Genomic DNA, 16,796 nt, shown 5'->3' on the forward strand with positions numbered 1-16,796 from the left:
CCAAATTCCTCTGTGTGGAAAAAATGATACCCACTGACATTCATCTATGCTTGCTGAGTATTTATGGAGAAACAAACAGTGGATGCTGGCACAGTGAGTGGAGTGATAAGTTTCAGCAGTGGTGACAGTAGTGAAAAACAAGCCACGCTAGGGACAGCCCTGAAGCTTTTTTTTTTTTTTTTTTTTTTGCATGCAGGGATTACTGGTGAAAAAATAGATAATGATGGTGACCATGTTGAAAAACAGTGTTTTGTAGCTGATAGTTAGTGTGCTCTTTGTAGTTGTTGTAGTTTCCATGGAAATAAGTAGGAGGCATTACCTTCAGAGCGACTCTGTAGATATATGCTAAGGAACATGAATAGCAAGCCCACGAGACAAATGAGTTTTAAATGATCTATGGTCCCTTCCAACCTCAACCTCTCTGAACAAATTCAAAACTAGAAAAAAATGAAACAATTTTACATAGGCTTGTTCCACTATCATATCAGGTTTATTCCACACACAGTCATTATTTGCACAGTATTACAGCATGTAATACAGTTATGTTCTACATAACAATGTACAAGAACCTGTACTGTGTTAATGCATGAATGGTACTTTAAGTAATTATCTTCAAGGGGAAGCCACACTACCACTGAGCTATTAGAACAGTACACTCACCACAGGAAATCTGTATTAGGAGAAATGGGAAGAACAAACAGAAAACACATATAAAAGGTTTAAACATAGACACTCAGAAGGCAAGGAAGCAATTATCATTAGGAATCCTTATCTAGTTCCAAAAATTCAAGCACATCTTTTCTAAATAGAGAATCTGGAAGAGACTGAATAAAGAATCTTATCCCTCTATGAAGGAAAAGTCACTTAATAGAAGTGATCTGCGAGGACAGGTGAACAACCATTGGATGTAGGAATCCAAAAAAGCTTTTCCTGTATGTGAGAAGAGTCAACTGAACTTGAAGATAAACACACATTTACATAATGATTCTTTTTTTTTTCTTTTAATTTTCAGTTAACCACATGATCTGCTGTTTAAAAAGTAGCATGAGTAGAAGAATTGCTTCCTAATGTCATTGTTCACCACAGAAACATAACTTGTACGTAATGATCAAAAGCCAGGCTTAGAAATACGTCTGGCTGTTCCCAGGCTGCCACTGAGGCCTAGTCTGGGAATGGAAGAGACAAGAGATTGTAAACACATGTGCTACTTTGGGCAATTTTTTATCTCAATCACATTAAAGAAAGTAAAAGCAATCCTCACCAAAACAAGATTTAAATCAGAACTATCAAAGAGAGATTCAGAAATCCTCGAAGAGTCTCCATAGTCAACTTCTTGAGGATTCCACTAGGCATTGCTTGAATATGTGAAAAAAATGTTTCAAGTACCACTACATTCAGTGACATTTGCTGTAAAGCAAGTTGCTAGGAGGAGATTCTATCACATTTTAGAAGATAACTTTGGAACAGGGAAGGCTCATTCTCCTTTTAGTTTTGCTATATAGCCAAAGATGGTAGAACCGTTTCTGTCTGGAACTAAACACCTCAACATTTTATTCTTAAACTTCAGATTTCTGCTCTTAACACTAAACTTCTTAGAACATGCAACTATTGCAGTTCAATACAGATATGCTGCATGATAAGATTCAGTAGTTTTTGTTTTGTGGGTTTTTGCTTGTTTGTTTTTAACTTAGAGAGTTAACAGTCTTTTTAGAGAAGCAAAGGATTCCCTCTGCTTGTCTTCACACTTGATATTACAACATCACTTATAGCCTTCCTCCTTTCCATAGAAGTCCCCAAAATTGTTTAATAATTTGTTTTCCTGTACTTCCTAAAAAATATTCACCTTTACTTTTCTGATGAAATGGTAAATAGGCTTAATGAAAACATAAACAAGCAAAGCTAGCAACAACACAAATAGTTTACATCAATAGTAATTTACATCAATATAAAAAGTGTTAGAACTTGCATGCTGAACTACTAAATACTTTACTAGACTAAATCTATAAAGACTATAATGTTGCAGTAGAGATGGAGTCCTCTCCTTTAAACTAACAAGATCAGCTATAGATTCCAGAATCTCACAAGAGAGTAGACTGTTTAGATAGCTGCTGACAAACTCTGCAGGCCAGAATGATTACCATTTCAGGAACCTCCTCTTACAATAACCAATTCTAGATATTGACTTGCTTAATTTTCTTCCCCATTCTGTACAGAAACTGCATCAACCTTCAGTATTACATACTTTATATACTTAAGCCAAATGAGAAACAAATAGTTAAAAATGATAACTTTTAAGTTACTTTCTTTGAATGTTTGCAAAAATCAAGGAAAGTGTTAGTACAGAAAAAAAAAAAACCCACAAAAAACACCTGCTCATTTTAAAGCAAGTCTAGGATCTTGCTTTAAAGTCAAGGAACTCAATTTGTGAATTCAGTTTTTAACTATAATAATTTGTCAACATTATGCACTTACTTGATTTACAACCATGCATAAAGATTTGCAACAATACTCTGAAGAGATAAGAGATTTTTTAATTTTTGTAATTTACCAGCTTAAAAGCACCTGCCTCCAAGCATAGGAAGACATAACTTTAAAATACCATAGATATGAGTTTATTTACATAGGTTCTGCATACATTTTCATTATTTTATCACTACATAACTCATTTCATGTCATGAAATAGAACTGGTATGACTAGTTTATTTACTAAAATATTTTGCTTCTATAGCAGACATAATAACAGAATGCAATTTCACTGTTCAGCTAGGTCTTCTTCTAAACCAGTAACTTCACAAACAGAAGAAATACAGGTGAAAAATACAAAGCTAAATAACCTGGCAGTTATTTGCACTTGGCAAGAGTGGTTTTACACATAGTCAAGATGCCACTAAAGCAATTATTTGGACTCATGTAGGTGTCAAAGTCATCTACACTACAAAACAATTCATGATACCTTCCAGGCTGCCACAGAATGCTCAAGTTCTGGACCAGCAAAAGTAATCTTACGTTGATGGGCACAATAGCTTCATGCAAACATCATTATATTTCACTTGAATATATTATGTGTTGAACACGTTTACTGAAATGGTACAGTTTTCCTTTGACACTCCTAAAAGTGCACATCCTACTACGGAGAAGAACACATCCTGGATCTTTGATTTGTTGCAAAAAACGTATCATCAATTAATGCTATTTTAAGTTAGAGACGAGAACACATAGTACAGAATATACCAGCTAACTTAAAAAAAAAAAAAAAAAAAAAAAAAAAGCAAATGAAGTTACTTACCCATCATATTTATTAATATTAACTTCAAATAAGTTGTCCTTAGCATGGTTAGCATGTTCAGTTACTATGAAGAAATGAAAAAATACACACTTAAAAATTAATGTTACAGAATACTGTTATAAAAAGGTATATGCATTTGTTAAAATTGTTATTGATTTATTAATAAGGATAACTCTATTGCCAGTATGATCATAAAATCAACTTGCCCATAAGCCGTGCTTCAAATAATTTTATGCAAGGAAAGAATTGAAAAATAGGGTAAATGTAAAAAAAATATTTCACTAAAAACTGCGCAAGTTTTTAAACAGTAAAACTGAAAATATTTAATAAATGGAGAAATTCAGTAGTACCAAAACTTAAAAAAAATAAAGAATTAAGCTACACAGAGATGCTTTAAAATCTATACAGTGTTTATCAAGATATTAAAACATTCTTTACTCACCGATGACATCAGTAGAAATAGAAGCCAAACTGAAGAGTGGAGCAACTTTCTGTTCATAAATCCTCTTCCCTTGTCGTTTTCCTCCATATGGATTAATATACACAAGCAACTGCTTTGGTCTACACTCTGGTACAGAACACAGTTATCTATTAGAACATTTGCACTTCCTCAGACAACGTACTAAATTTTTATTATAATAGAACAAACAAGTATTAGATCAATACACTTTCATAATAAATCCAGCTAAATAAAGCTAGACTGTTTGGATGGTTTAAAGTTACCAAAGGCCCAAAGCACTATCTTTTATGAGAATGCCACTTTTTAAGAAAGTTACTAATAGAAAAAACATTTGGAGAAAACAGCTCAGGCTGTATGTCTCACAGATCCAATTAGTAAGTGCATAAAATCCATTTCTTAAATGACTTTATTGGAAGACAGGCCCTGCACATAACATGTGCAAAAGAAAATCATTAGTAAGAGGCATGCACTCAATGCCTATGCAAACAAACATTTTTTGTTAAATATCTATTTTTGGTCTCTGAGACTTAAGTCCTTACCTGAATCATATTTTAGCTGTACCCGTCTCCAGTTTCTTCTCTGGCTCTGGCTTTCAAATGGAACTCAGACCTATACTGTAGTTATCTTTCCTCCAGTCCCGCCTCCAACCCACCTCCTGCTGCTCCTGCCTGGCCCCCTGGATAGACAGCATCACTTTGTGTCATCCAGACTATAGATGGGACCTGTTGCTATCCTTCATCCTGCTCAGACACAGCTGAGGCTGTACTACTGTTATCCTTGGCTTGCCTTCAGTTGTGGAGTTATTTCCTTCTTACTATTTCCTGACAGGTATCAAGGTGCCTCTCGACACAGGTAACTCCTTCTAAACTACCCTTAACCTTCCATAAAGTAAATGCCCAAGAGTTTCAGAAATTATTGCTCAGAACTCTTTCTACAAAAGGTAAGTAGACTGTCCTGAAAGTAATGCCTCCTATTTATTTATTAGAACAGATGCAAGGAGCACAATAACACTATTCGATAGAGCAAATTCTCAGCTACAGCACACTGTTTTTCAATGCAGTAACCACCATTAGCTATGCATTTTCATCAGTGACGAATAAGAGAATGTATGTCACACTCAAAAATCTGCATGCCTATCCAGAATCACAGAATGGCCTGGGTTGAAAAGTTCCACAATGATCATCTGGTTTCAATTCCCCTGCTATGCGCAGGGTCACCAACCACCAGAGCAGGCTGCCCAGAGCCACATCCAGCCTGGCCTTGAATGCCTCCAGGGATGGGGCATCCACAGCCTCCCTGGGCAACCTGTTCCAGTGTGTCACCACTTTCTGAGTGAAAAACTTTCTCCTAACATCTAACCTAAACCTCCCGTCTCAGTTTAAAACTATTCCCCCTTGTCCTATCACTATCCACCCTCGCAAACAGCTGTTACCCCTCCTGTTTATATGCACCCTTCAAGTACTGGAAGGCCACAATGAGGTCTCTCCAGAGCCTTCTCTTCTCTAAGCTAATCAAGCCCAGTTCCTTCAACCTCTCCTCACAGGAGAGGTGCTCCAGCCCTCTGATCATTTTGGTTGCCCTCCTCTGGACTCATTCCAAGAGCTCTGCATCTTTCTTGTACTGGGGGCCCCAGGCCTGGATGCAGTACTCCAGATGGGGCCTCACAAGAGCTGAGTAGAGGGTACAATCACCTCCCTCTACCTGCTGGCCAGCCCTTTTTTAATGCAACCCAGAACACAGTTGGCCTTCTGGGCTGCAAGCACGCACTGCTGGCTCATGTCCAGCTTCTCATCCACCAGGACCCCCAAGTCCTCCACAGGGCTGCTCTCAAGATCTTCCCTCAGTCTGTATAAATACCTGGGTTTGCCCCAACCCAAGTAGTGCACCCTGCACTTGGCCTTATTGAACCTCATTAGATTTTCATGGGCCCACTTCTCCAGGCTGTCCATGTCCCTCTGGATGGCTTCCCTTCTTTCCAATGTACTGACTGCACCACTCAGCTTGGTGCCATCTGCAGACTTGCTGAGCGTGCACTCGATGCCATCGTCTGTGTCACTGATGAAGATGTTGAAGAGCAATGGTCCCAAGACCGACCCCTGAGGGACACTGCTTGTGACCTGCCTCCAACCTGACACAGAATCATTGATCACAACCCTCTGGCTGCACCAAACCAGCCAATTTCAAATCCATCTAACAGTCCATCCTTCAAATCCACACCTCTCCAATTTAGAGAGAAGAATGTGGTGAGGGATCACATCAAAGGCTTTGCAGAAGTCCAGGTAGATGAAATCCACTGCCCTTCCCCCGTCCACCAAAGCCGTCACTCCATCATAGAAGGCCACTAGATTGTTCAGGCACAATCACCACTGCTGACACACACCACCCACTGCCTCACACCTACTTGTTGGTCTCCACAAATGTTCAGCAAGTGCAGATGAATGTCAGCAGATGGGTTTTTTTTTTTTGTTTTTTTTGCATAGAGGAGTTCAGTGACACACCTCTGCTTCATATGCACTTCCATGTCAGATGTCATTTTGTCAGACTGCCCCTCTGCTGCCATCTCTCACACAGCAACAACATGTAACAGAAAGCTGGTGGGGAGATTCAACTTCTACTGCCATACCACCACCATCTGCCTCTGAAACTGTGGGCCAACACAATAAAATAGGAGACATTACTTTTGAAGCAGCCTTCAAACACTGGCAAAGACAGAGAGTGGATATGCGAAGCAGAAAAAGTCACCCACAAGTGTAACAATTACTATAATACTTGTCGTTGGATTTCCAGAGTACCTCAAATTTCCAATATTAAACTTCTTTCTCAAAATCTTTCAAAATCTCTGCTAAGTTTCCAATATGTCCCTATTTTGCAAAAAAAGAAAACTACATCAAGGGAAAAGGTGCAAGACATTTTAGTCCTGACTGATGAGAGTAAAATACACATTTAGTACAGCTTAGGAAATATGCATGAGCTTAGGAAATATGCAGCAGCTAGCCTCAAGAGCTCAAAAAGACATCAGAGATCTCAACATAATCTTAATTGACACACGTCCGTAAAATTGTGCTACAAATGTTGGTGCTTCAGTTGAACTTACTCTGCATTTCAAGTAATTCTTTCAGTGCCTGTATCCACTGGTTACACAAGTACTCATCAGCACACCAAAACGTCACATCTCTGCACCGCCAGCGGTGATTTCGGGCTTTTTTCACGTAGTAGACTATTAAAAAGAAATAAATAAGGGGAAACACAATGAGACCGTTCTGCGAAAGGGCAAATGCATTTCAAACACACCTCTGAAACATCTGCCTTTCTGAAGAAATGGTAATTAACCCCCAGTACACATTTCTGCAAATGAAAGGATTCAAAGCCTAAAGGGCAAAACTGCAAAAAATAAGTGAAAACAGCCACTCTAGGTCCTTACCTTACCTCATAGCAGCTACTCAAACACCAAATGCAATCCATTCTCCATAAATCGATTACACAAGGTGTACACAAGTTCACTAAGCATACACTGATTTTTTAAGCTATATTGAAATCTGCATTGTCTGCCTGATATAAATGGCCATAAGCTTACGAGGGTTTGGCATATACTTATATCAGCTCCCATGTAACCAACAGAACAGGGTGAACTTAATTTCATAAAGCTGAAATTTAAAAAAATAGTAATAATAGAAAAAAAGTTTAAATTTTCTTGTCCATTTTGAATTAGGTTGATGAGAACATAAGTGTTCTTACTTTCTCATTTATAGTATCACCAGTAATACTGGAGGAGTGAGTGTGAAGAAAGCACTCTAAGATAAACCTTTGTTATGTGAGCAATCCCATTCATACCAGCTTTGCAGCACTGTTTCCCCAAAACAGTCTGAACATTTTCTTGGCACTTTAAAATCACAGTCAGTAACACAAACAACATTTATATGCACACATTCTGACAGTTAGGGATAATTAAAAACAAACAAACAAACAAAACCCAAGCCCAAACATGGAGGGGTCATTTTTTTCAGCTTTCTGATTTCCTAGTAAAGCAGTATAAAGCAACTGTTCTACTGCAGATCCATCTAACAGCAGAGATATAACACATTAGCTAGCACTTCACTACATAACTCAAATTGCATGAGATCCTAAAAGAAGGGTTTAATTTTTCAAAAAAAGAAAATGTAAATACATGCTGAAAGATTACTTTTATACATCTTTTCTGTTAAAAATAATATTCATTCTGAAGATTCCTTTTCTGTCTGCCCTATGATATCTCCAACAAAATAATCATTGTGTGCCTCCCAAGACTCTATGTGCCTTACCTGTGAAAGCATGGGGCTTTGCCATTTTTTGCCATTTGCCAATACTACGCTGTTTCTTGTTCAGTTCAGTTTCTTCTACAGCAATGATCTCAGAGGTTGGTACAAAACAGTTATCTGTATGAACACAAGGTTTTATACATGTACATCTTAAAACAGCACCAGAATGATTATTTCTATACATGATACAGTCATACATTTAAAGCATCTCATTTTTAAACACAGTCAAGAGTGTAAGTAGAAATCTGATGAAGATTTCCAATTTCCTCTTGCATTTACTCAAAGCACACCATCCATAATCACTTATGAATTATCTTAATTAACATTTAAAATGACTACAATTTCTGTGAAAGGTAAATATTCTGAGCATAAAAACGTTTTTCACATGAAACCAAAATCTGGTAATGCTGCTTTCAGAGCAAGAACATTGCCCCTTCAATGACCCCTAACCCAGATATGTGTCAATGTATAGCACAAGTTATTTCAAAGAACATGCAACTAAATCTAGTGGCAAAGACTACAAAGGCTATTTGCCATTCTCAAGTAGATGGCTTACAAAAGAAGGGCATTCATATGAATTCTTACATCTTTAAATCCCAACAGACTTTAAAACTTTCAGATCTCCTAAGAAGCAAATTCTAAATGTTATGTTTATGTACTGTTAAATGTATTTCCCTTTTATCGACATTAATTCTGAAAGACAGTAATTCTGAAGACCTCTTTTTCTTACATTATGAAATAATTTCCTCCACCCACATTTTCCCCCCCCCTCTGATGCTCTCAACACATTCTCAGTCTTCATGAGTCCTGTCAAACAGAGGAGTTAGTTTCATTTTCATTAGCACTTTCAAATTTCCCAGCCTTTATTTTAACTTAAAAACAACTGAAGTGGAACTGAAAATTATGTGTATTTATGTACAAGCAAGCAGCATGCATACAAATGTATACAGAAGCATAGAATCACTAAGGTTGGAAAAGACCTCCAAGATCATCCAGTCGAACTGCTCACCTATCACCAATATTCCCCACTAAACCATGTTCCTTAGTGCCACATCTAAACTTTTCTTGAACACTTCCAGGGACAGTGACACCATCACCTCCCTGGGCAGCCTGTACCAGCATCTGACCACTTTTTTCAAGATGTTAAGAAAAACAACTAACCTGAATCACACCTGTTGCAAATTGAGGCCATTCCCTCTCCTCCTATTGCTAGTTACATGAACTCCCTTCAGGTAGTTGTAGAGAGCTATAAAGTCTCCCTGAACCTCTTCTTCTCCAGACTAAATAATCCCAGTTACCTCAGCTGCTCATAAGGCTTGTGTTCCAGACTCCTCACAGCTCAACTGCCTTTCTCTGGATACACTCCAGAGCCATGGTGTCTTTCTTGTAGTTAGGGGCCCAAAACTGAACACAGTACTCAAGCTGCAACCTCACCAGTGCTGAGTACAGAGGGATGATCACTTCCCTGGCAACACTATTTCTGATACAAACCAGGGTGCCATTGGCCTTCTTGGTCACCTGGGCACACTGCTGGCTCATGTTCAGCTGAGCATCAACCAACACCTTCAGGTCCTTTTCTTCCACAGTCTTCCAGTCACCCTGCCCCAAGCCTGTAGTGCTGCTTGGGATTGTTGTGGCCAAAGTGCAGGACCTGGCACTTGGTCTTGTTGAACCTCATCTCACTGGCCTCAGCTCAATCCAGCCTTTCCAGATTGCTCTGTAGACTCTTCCTACCCTCAAGCAGATTGACATTTCCTGCCAGCTTGGTGTCATCTGCAACTCATAAATAATATGCAGTCATAAGTGAATTATAATATACTTTCTCATATAGCAATATATAGATATTAAGAGATATTAGACAAAAAGGAGCAATAGTTTTGTTACTGTATTCTATTCTACCTTTCCTATAATTCTTGCTAATTTGAAAAAGTGCCATGTTGATAGTAAGGAATGTAAAATTAACAAAGATTTTTCATGACCTCTTCACAGTGGTGACAACAACTCATTTGCTACTAATTGAGTTGTTTTTTTTTCCTCCTTCTGTCAGCAGCTCTTCTCAATTGTTGTATGCTGTCATACTCTATTGATAGCCAGAAATTACGCAAGCATGATATATTGGATACTTTTTAGCTTTTATGATAGGAGTAGCAACAGAAGTTACTGTTCTATTAGGCATTTTCTGTATTAAAAAAAAAAAAAAGTGAAAGCTTGCCAAACATACAAATAGCAAGCAGATCAAAAGACGCTCCTCTGAAGGGCGAGGAGAATACGCCCTACAAGGAGCGACTGAAGGAACGAGGCTGTTTAGTCTGGGGAAAAGGAAGCTGAAGGGAGACCTTATTACTCTCTTCAAATACCTGAAAGGTGATGGCAGCGAGAGTGGGGTTGGTCTCTTCTCATTGGTGAGGAGGGAAAATGGCCTTAAGTTGCACCAGGAAAGGTTTAGGTTGGATATCAGGAAAAACTTTACAGAAAGGGTTGTTAAGCACTGGAATGGGCTCCTCGGGGAAGAGGTTGAGTCACCACCCCCGGATGTGTTTAAAAACCATTTAGAGGTGGTGCTCAGGGACATGATTTAGTAGTGGGGAGTCAGGATAGTGCGGTTAGGTTGAGGTTGGACTTGATGATCTTTAAGGTCTTTTCCAACCTGAGCAATTCTAAGATTCCATGGTTCTATGAAAACCACTTCCAAATCAGTATGACAGGATGCATTTATTTGGAGCATGCATTTTAGTACAATATGCTTAACTCGTATTAACAACTTTGGACCCTGAAATCAGCTCTACGAAGTTCTCCTTGTTCTTTAGATATATACTCCTTCTGAGAGTGGCTGTGGAAGTCCTGCTTTTCTAACAAATCTCTTCATAGGTGTGGCACAAGAGAAACCCACTTAGAATAAGTACTTTAGTTTAATATGTGCAGAAGAATTATGTATCCCTGAAAAACACATTACTCAACAAAAACTTGAGGGAGAAAAACAACAAAAAACACAAAACAGCCTACAAAAAAACCAGCCTGATCTCACCTTCCCTCTGTGAATCTGTGGGATCAGAGAGAATCTTTCAGAAACTTCTATAAACACCAGCTATGTCAATAATGCCTCTCAGTGCTATTTCAGCAGCTCCACTGCTCTGACAGAATTCACCAATCTTACAGTACAGTCAAAAGCACACAATTCTTAATACAGCAGTTGTAGAGGGCCAGACAGACACAAAGCTCTCTCACATACAAACACGTTATTCAGAAATTCCCTACTTATGAAAACTAAGCTTTTGTGTTTGAATAGAGCTCAAGAATTTATATCAGTACAAATCACAGCATGGCTGAACTGGCAGTGCCTTCTGTGTCCCTCTGCCCAACCCCGTCCCAGCAGGGACCCCCAGAGCAGAGTGCCAAGGGCCACAGCCAGGGCAGCTTCTGGAGATCTCCAAGGAAGAAACTTCACAGCCCGTGGGCAGCTGTGCCAGTGCTCAGCCACCTGCACAGCGCTGAAGTGCTGCCTCATGTTCAGACAGCACCTCCTGTGTTCCAGTTTGCACCCATGGCTTCTTGCCCTGGCACCAGGCCTCTCCCAAAAAAAGCCTGGCTCCATTTTCTTTGCACCCTCCCCTCAGGTATTTATAGACATTGATTAAATCCCTCTGAGACTCCTTTTCTCGATGCTGACCAAGCCCAGCTTTCTCAGGCTCTCCAGGTCCCACATCATCTTGGTGGCCCTGTGTTGGACTTTCCAGTATGTCCACATACTAGGCACAGCACACCAAGTGTGGCTTCACCAATTCTGAGCACAAAGGATGATCCCCTCAATCTGCTACTGATACTGTGCCTAATGTAGCCAAGAACACCATTAGCCTCCTCAGCAGCGAGGGCACACTGCAGCCTTGTGTTCAACTTGGCACCTACCAGGACTCCTATGTTCTTTTGTGCCAAAAAGAAATGTAATTCTATTACTATATAATTTAGAGCTACACACAATCATAGAATAGGTTGAGTTGGAAGGAACCTTAAAGACCATGCAGTTCCAACTCCTCTTCCACAGGCAGAGCTGCTCCCCACCAGCTCAGGCTGCCCAGGGCCCCATCCAACCTGGCCTTGATCTGCTCCAAGGATGGGGCACCCACAGGGGCAGCTGTGCCAGGGCCTCACTGCCCTGTCAGAGAAAATGCTCTCCAACATCTAATCTACACCTCCCCTCTTTTAGTTCGAAACCATTCCCTCTTGTCCTACTCACTATCTACCTAAGCAAAATTCCACGTGAAATAACATGCTTTTTTCAACCTTTCCATCTAGATTCAAGAAATTGAATCGCAAGTCCAAAAATGCTGAAGTACAGGTTAAATTTCTTAAGCTTAAACTCAAATAACCTCACACATTCATGTTTTCATGTCCTACCTTGTTCAATCTCTAGTATACAAAACATAATAAAGACATGGAGTTGCCGAGCCAGAGCAGCTGAATGTAGAGACACGGCAAAAAGCAAAAACAAAAAAAAAAAATAATCCAATCAACAATCTTCCCAGCACAATGGCTGCACCACTCATTGCTCATTCTGAGTAAGTGCAAACTGACGTATCACCAAAATGACACCTGTGTTAAATGCCTACTACTTTTCCTCACATTAAGCAAGAAGAAAAAGCACACCACAAGGTGAACACACTGAGATTACCTTCTGAATAAAGGAACTGAAGGCTGCTAAGTGCATTTTCTCTGTAGGAATGGGTTTTTAGTATATCATCTCTGCAACTCCTCCAGAGTTTGCAAGCAAACCTGCTCAGAACCCAAGTCAAGATTTGTTCATTTATCACTTCCAACCATGTGTTCCACAGGCCAAATTCTCTATGAAATGCACTAGCTCAGTGTGCCAAAAGATAAAAACCAACTGTGATTACAACATTTAGTTTAGTGTTAAATAATTAGCTCAACCCCATAAGTACACTGGCATTCAGTTTTACCAATGACTACTTTCCTGACTGAAAAATATTAAAGACTAAAAAAAAAGCCATTTTTTCAGTCATTTTGAAAACCAGCTTACTGTTACAGACAGCATGAACACTAAGGTAGGTTTTTTTTTTTTTTTTGGTCCTACATTTAAACTTTCCTTCACCTAGAGGCTAAAAAATAATAAGAAATCCTTCCATCAGAAGGTATGTTAGATCATATTGATCACATACTACAAAAAGTTGCATCTAATAATGACCAGGATAAGTGAAAACTCTACATAGGGGTATAAAGCATAATTACACAGAAATAATAATTAAAAAAAAAAAAAAAAAAAAAAAAAAGAGTTGTGACTAACATATTTCACTGCTAAAACAAGAAGCTACTTAACAAGTTGCATGTTTTCCCCCTAAGGAAAATCTAAAAGGAAATACAATAAGCAAACAATCAAAACAACAGCAAAGCAACAAGGTATACGTAGAAAAACATGTACTGGTTAATTAACCATCCATATTTGAATAATGCATGTTCCACTGGAAGAAGCAACTGCCAGGGTTGTTACTCCTCATGTCTTACCAGCTCAACACAGACAGTGGAACCACCAAGACATAAGTATGGATCAGATTCCTTACCAGCCCTATGCTACTTGGGAACAAGTGAAGAAAGGCGACCTTGATGAGGGATGCGTCAGCACACTGCAGGTGTTGGACAGACCTTGGTGCCAAGCAAGCCCACCTCTTTCATCTCTGTACTGTGTTTATTAAATTGAGTGTTCTCTACAATCCACCCCGCCAGAATGGCACTGGTCTTGTTAACACTTGCTTTGAGGCTTCCTTAAGGGGTTGTTTTAAGGAGAAAGCAGGAAAAAAACAGGCTGAGGGAATAGAATTTTGAAGAATGAAAAAAGAAGGTTAAGAGCACACAACAAACAAAAGTACACAGTCCAGCCTAGTTTGATTATAGCCCTCTTGCCTGTACTTTACAATAACAACAACAACCCAAACAGGGAAGTGAGAGAACAATCTCATTCTGTGTTTATAATGCCTTAGAACCAGGCATGGTCCTGTCTTAGCCAAGACTTACAAATTCCATTAAGTACACACACACAATACATAACCTACAGAATTCTGCACATCAAGTTTTATCATGTTACTTGAAAAACAGAACGTGCCATCAACACAAAGAAATAACAGAACAAGAGAGAACAACTGATCAATGCAGCTTTGCATAAGCTACTTATGATTTACAACTCAATCTCATGTACAAGTGTTTCAAGGTTAAAAAAGAACGTTCTCCAGTGTACTTGAAGAGATGCCTAGAAGAAAGGTGTATAGCTAGAAGTGAATGAGAAGCATTTGAAGAAATTCAGATCAAGCTTTTCACTCTGAGTTCATACAAATCCAACCAGAGAACAGGAAATGGGAACCTCAGCACTGAAGAGAGCTCTTGAAAATATGATACTGCTAAATAAGGTCCAGTAGGAGGAAGGAAAGTAAACAGTACCGAGGAGTTAAGGATATAAAAACATACAGTAGCCCGAATAAGCAAGTTATGTTTTCATTATTACCTTCTCAATGACAGAATTAGAAGTAATATTGCTGAATTCGTATTTATTTCTTCACAAGTGGCATTTTAACAATGCTTTTTTTTTTTTTTCAAAAAAAAAAAAAAAATACTTCTGTTGTGCAAAGATGCAAAACCAGATGATGTTCCCATATTTTACAGAACTACACTTTTCCTAAACACAACAGTTTCTGTTGCTTCCTATCTGATCCTGAATTTGGATGTAGTAAGGAAGAGATACATATTTCAGTACTTCCACAGCACGTCTTCCAAGCACTTGTTCCTTACCTGTAAAGTCTGAAGACTTTGAGAAAATATGTACCAAACCACTTTAATTCACGCAACTAAGTGCAAGCCAATAAACAGAATATTGGCAGCTCTGATTTGATATTTTTAAAGACTGTTTCACTGCAATGACTACCTACTCAACAACAAAAATACAGAATGCTTGTACTGTATAATTAAGTCTCTATTTAGGCATACTGTACAGTAGTCACGTAGTTAAATGCTAAATGGAGGAAAGATACCAATCTTGGTCAAGCTACACCTCTGAAATTATATGCTTGTAACTACCCACCCTCTATGTTACAAAACTTATTTATACACCATCATGTACGCTGCTCATGTTTCCAATATAATTGCAGGGAACACAATGAGCCATCCCAGGTCTTAAAAAAGCTGAAAAACAGAAAGATGGCGGTAATATAAAACTGCCATCTGAAGCACAAGCTCAGAAAATGCACAAATTAATCAGGGCTTTAAGCAGTTACATCATTTATTGTATTTTCTCTACACACATTACAGCTGTGCTTCCAGAACACTTAAGCATTTCTTTTTCTTCTCCCCCTTTCTCTTTTCTCCTCTGATTCTACATATCTCAAAGTCCTGTAAGAACAGGACAGCAGCCAAACTCAGTAACCAGGCTTGCCACCTAAAAAATCTCCAGATGAGTACTGCTTCAGAAACCACCTCAAAAAGGGCCTTGTTTATGATGTCCCACTCTGCCTCTATCACTTCCAGGATTCTGACATGTGCCCTGGAAATGGCTTCAGGACAGGCTCATATTTGGCTTGGCCCACCAGAATAAACAAGAAAACTTGCTTGTAAGCATCTGTAAACTTCAGAGGTGTCATAATAGAGCTTTAAAGCTCCATGGCATTCTTTCGGGGCCTAAAGCATGGGTGTCTGATATTTTGGCTTGCTTGAGCTGCATTGAGTAAAGAAGAATTATCTCATGCTGAATATAAAATATATAACATAGTTAATGTTCATAACTTAAGTTTTTTATTTTTTATTAAAATATTAAAAAAAGAAAAAAGGCAACAAAACCACAAAATAGTAGGTTCGGCTTGTATAGTCTAAAGCAAGTTATCATAAAGTAGAAAGGAGCTGCCATTGAACTTGCTGTAGCCTATCAGTCAACCAAGAACTTCAGAAAGGGATTTTTAGAAGGATTTTACAGAATTCAACAAGATTTTCTACAAAGGAGGGGCCACTTTACCTAGTTGGAGCAATTGTCCCCAAAAGGCTTTGGAACTCTGTATTTCAGGTAAGTTCTTCCAGAGTCATTTTATATCATTTAACTCAGCAGATTTAGAAGACTGATTTGTCTTCACAGTTATAAGTTCATTTAGTTGCACACCTAAAATATCAAACTACACTTCCCAGCTGTACTGCTGATAAAAACCTAGACTAAGTCAAACTGCATACGCCCAACAGCAAGAGGACAACAACAAAGTATGGCTTTGATGTTATCATTACAAAGAGCATGTATCCAAAAAACGTATTCAAACCGTGACCATGTTACAGTCATGTAAACTGCAACAACAAATTCATACAGTCCTTCTCTTTGCCTCTTCTTTCTTTGAACACCACAAATAATTAAGAAATTCTGATTTAAAAAGAAAACAACAGGAAAATATTTAAGTAAAGTACGTGGTAAGGGAAGAACTATTTTAGTAGTCAAGTTCAGGAACTTGCCTGTGACTGGAGATATCTACACCCCACCTTTCCACAATAACCTTCTAGTCAACCCTTCTATCGCTCATTTAGTTCCTCTCTCTCTGTCTCAGTTCCTCCATCTCTAAAGTGAAGATGACAGCAGTTATCCACACAACAGCAGCTGCTTTGAAAAGAAGGACATGAAACATTTTCTGATGTTCCCATTGTGCTAATAGGGACATAAGAATAGTGGGAGTAACAATTATATAAAGACCAAGAGGTCAAAGAACGTGATAAAATGCCACCTAAAGAG

The 16,796-nt window shown here is 38.7% G+C and overlaps 1 protein-coding gene across 2 annotated transcripts in view; it reads right to left on the reverse strand.

Moving 5' to 3' along the window:
* Window positions 1–16,796, reverse strand: part of CERK (ceramide kinase) — a 44,989-nt gene that overhangs the window by 26,934 nt on the left and 1,259 nt on the right. For both annotated transcript variants that reach the window (XM_090136422.1, XM_031602939.2), the window contains exons 2-5: window positions 8,045–8,158; window positions 6,841–6,963; window positions 3,729–3,854; window positions 3,287–3,350 (exon numbers count right to left, since the gene is read on the reverse strand). In XM_090136422.1, the coding sequence (XP_089992548.1) occupies window positions 3,287–3,350; window positions 3,729–3,854; window positions 6,841–6,963; window positions 8,045–8,158 (427 nt within the window). The remainder of the gene's footprint in view (window positions 1–3,286; window positions 3,351–3,728; window positions 3,855–6,840; window positions 6,964–8,044; window positions 8,159–16,796) is intronic.

Source organism: Phasianus colchicus, chromosome 1 (assembly GCF_987193195.1).
Source record: "Phasianus colchicus chromosome 1, bPhaCol1.hap1.1, whole genome shotgun sequence".
Lineage (NCBI taxonomy): Eukaryota > Metazoa > Chordata > Aves > Galliformes > Phasianidae > Phasianus > Phasianus colchicus.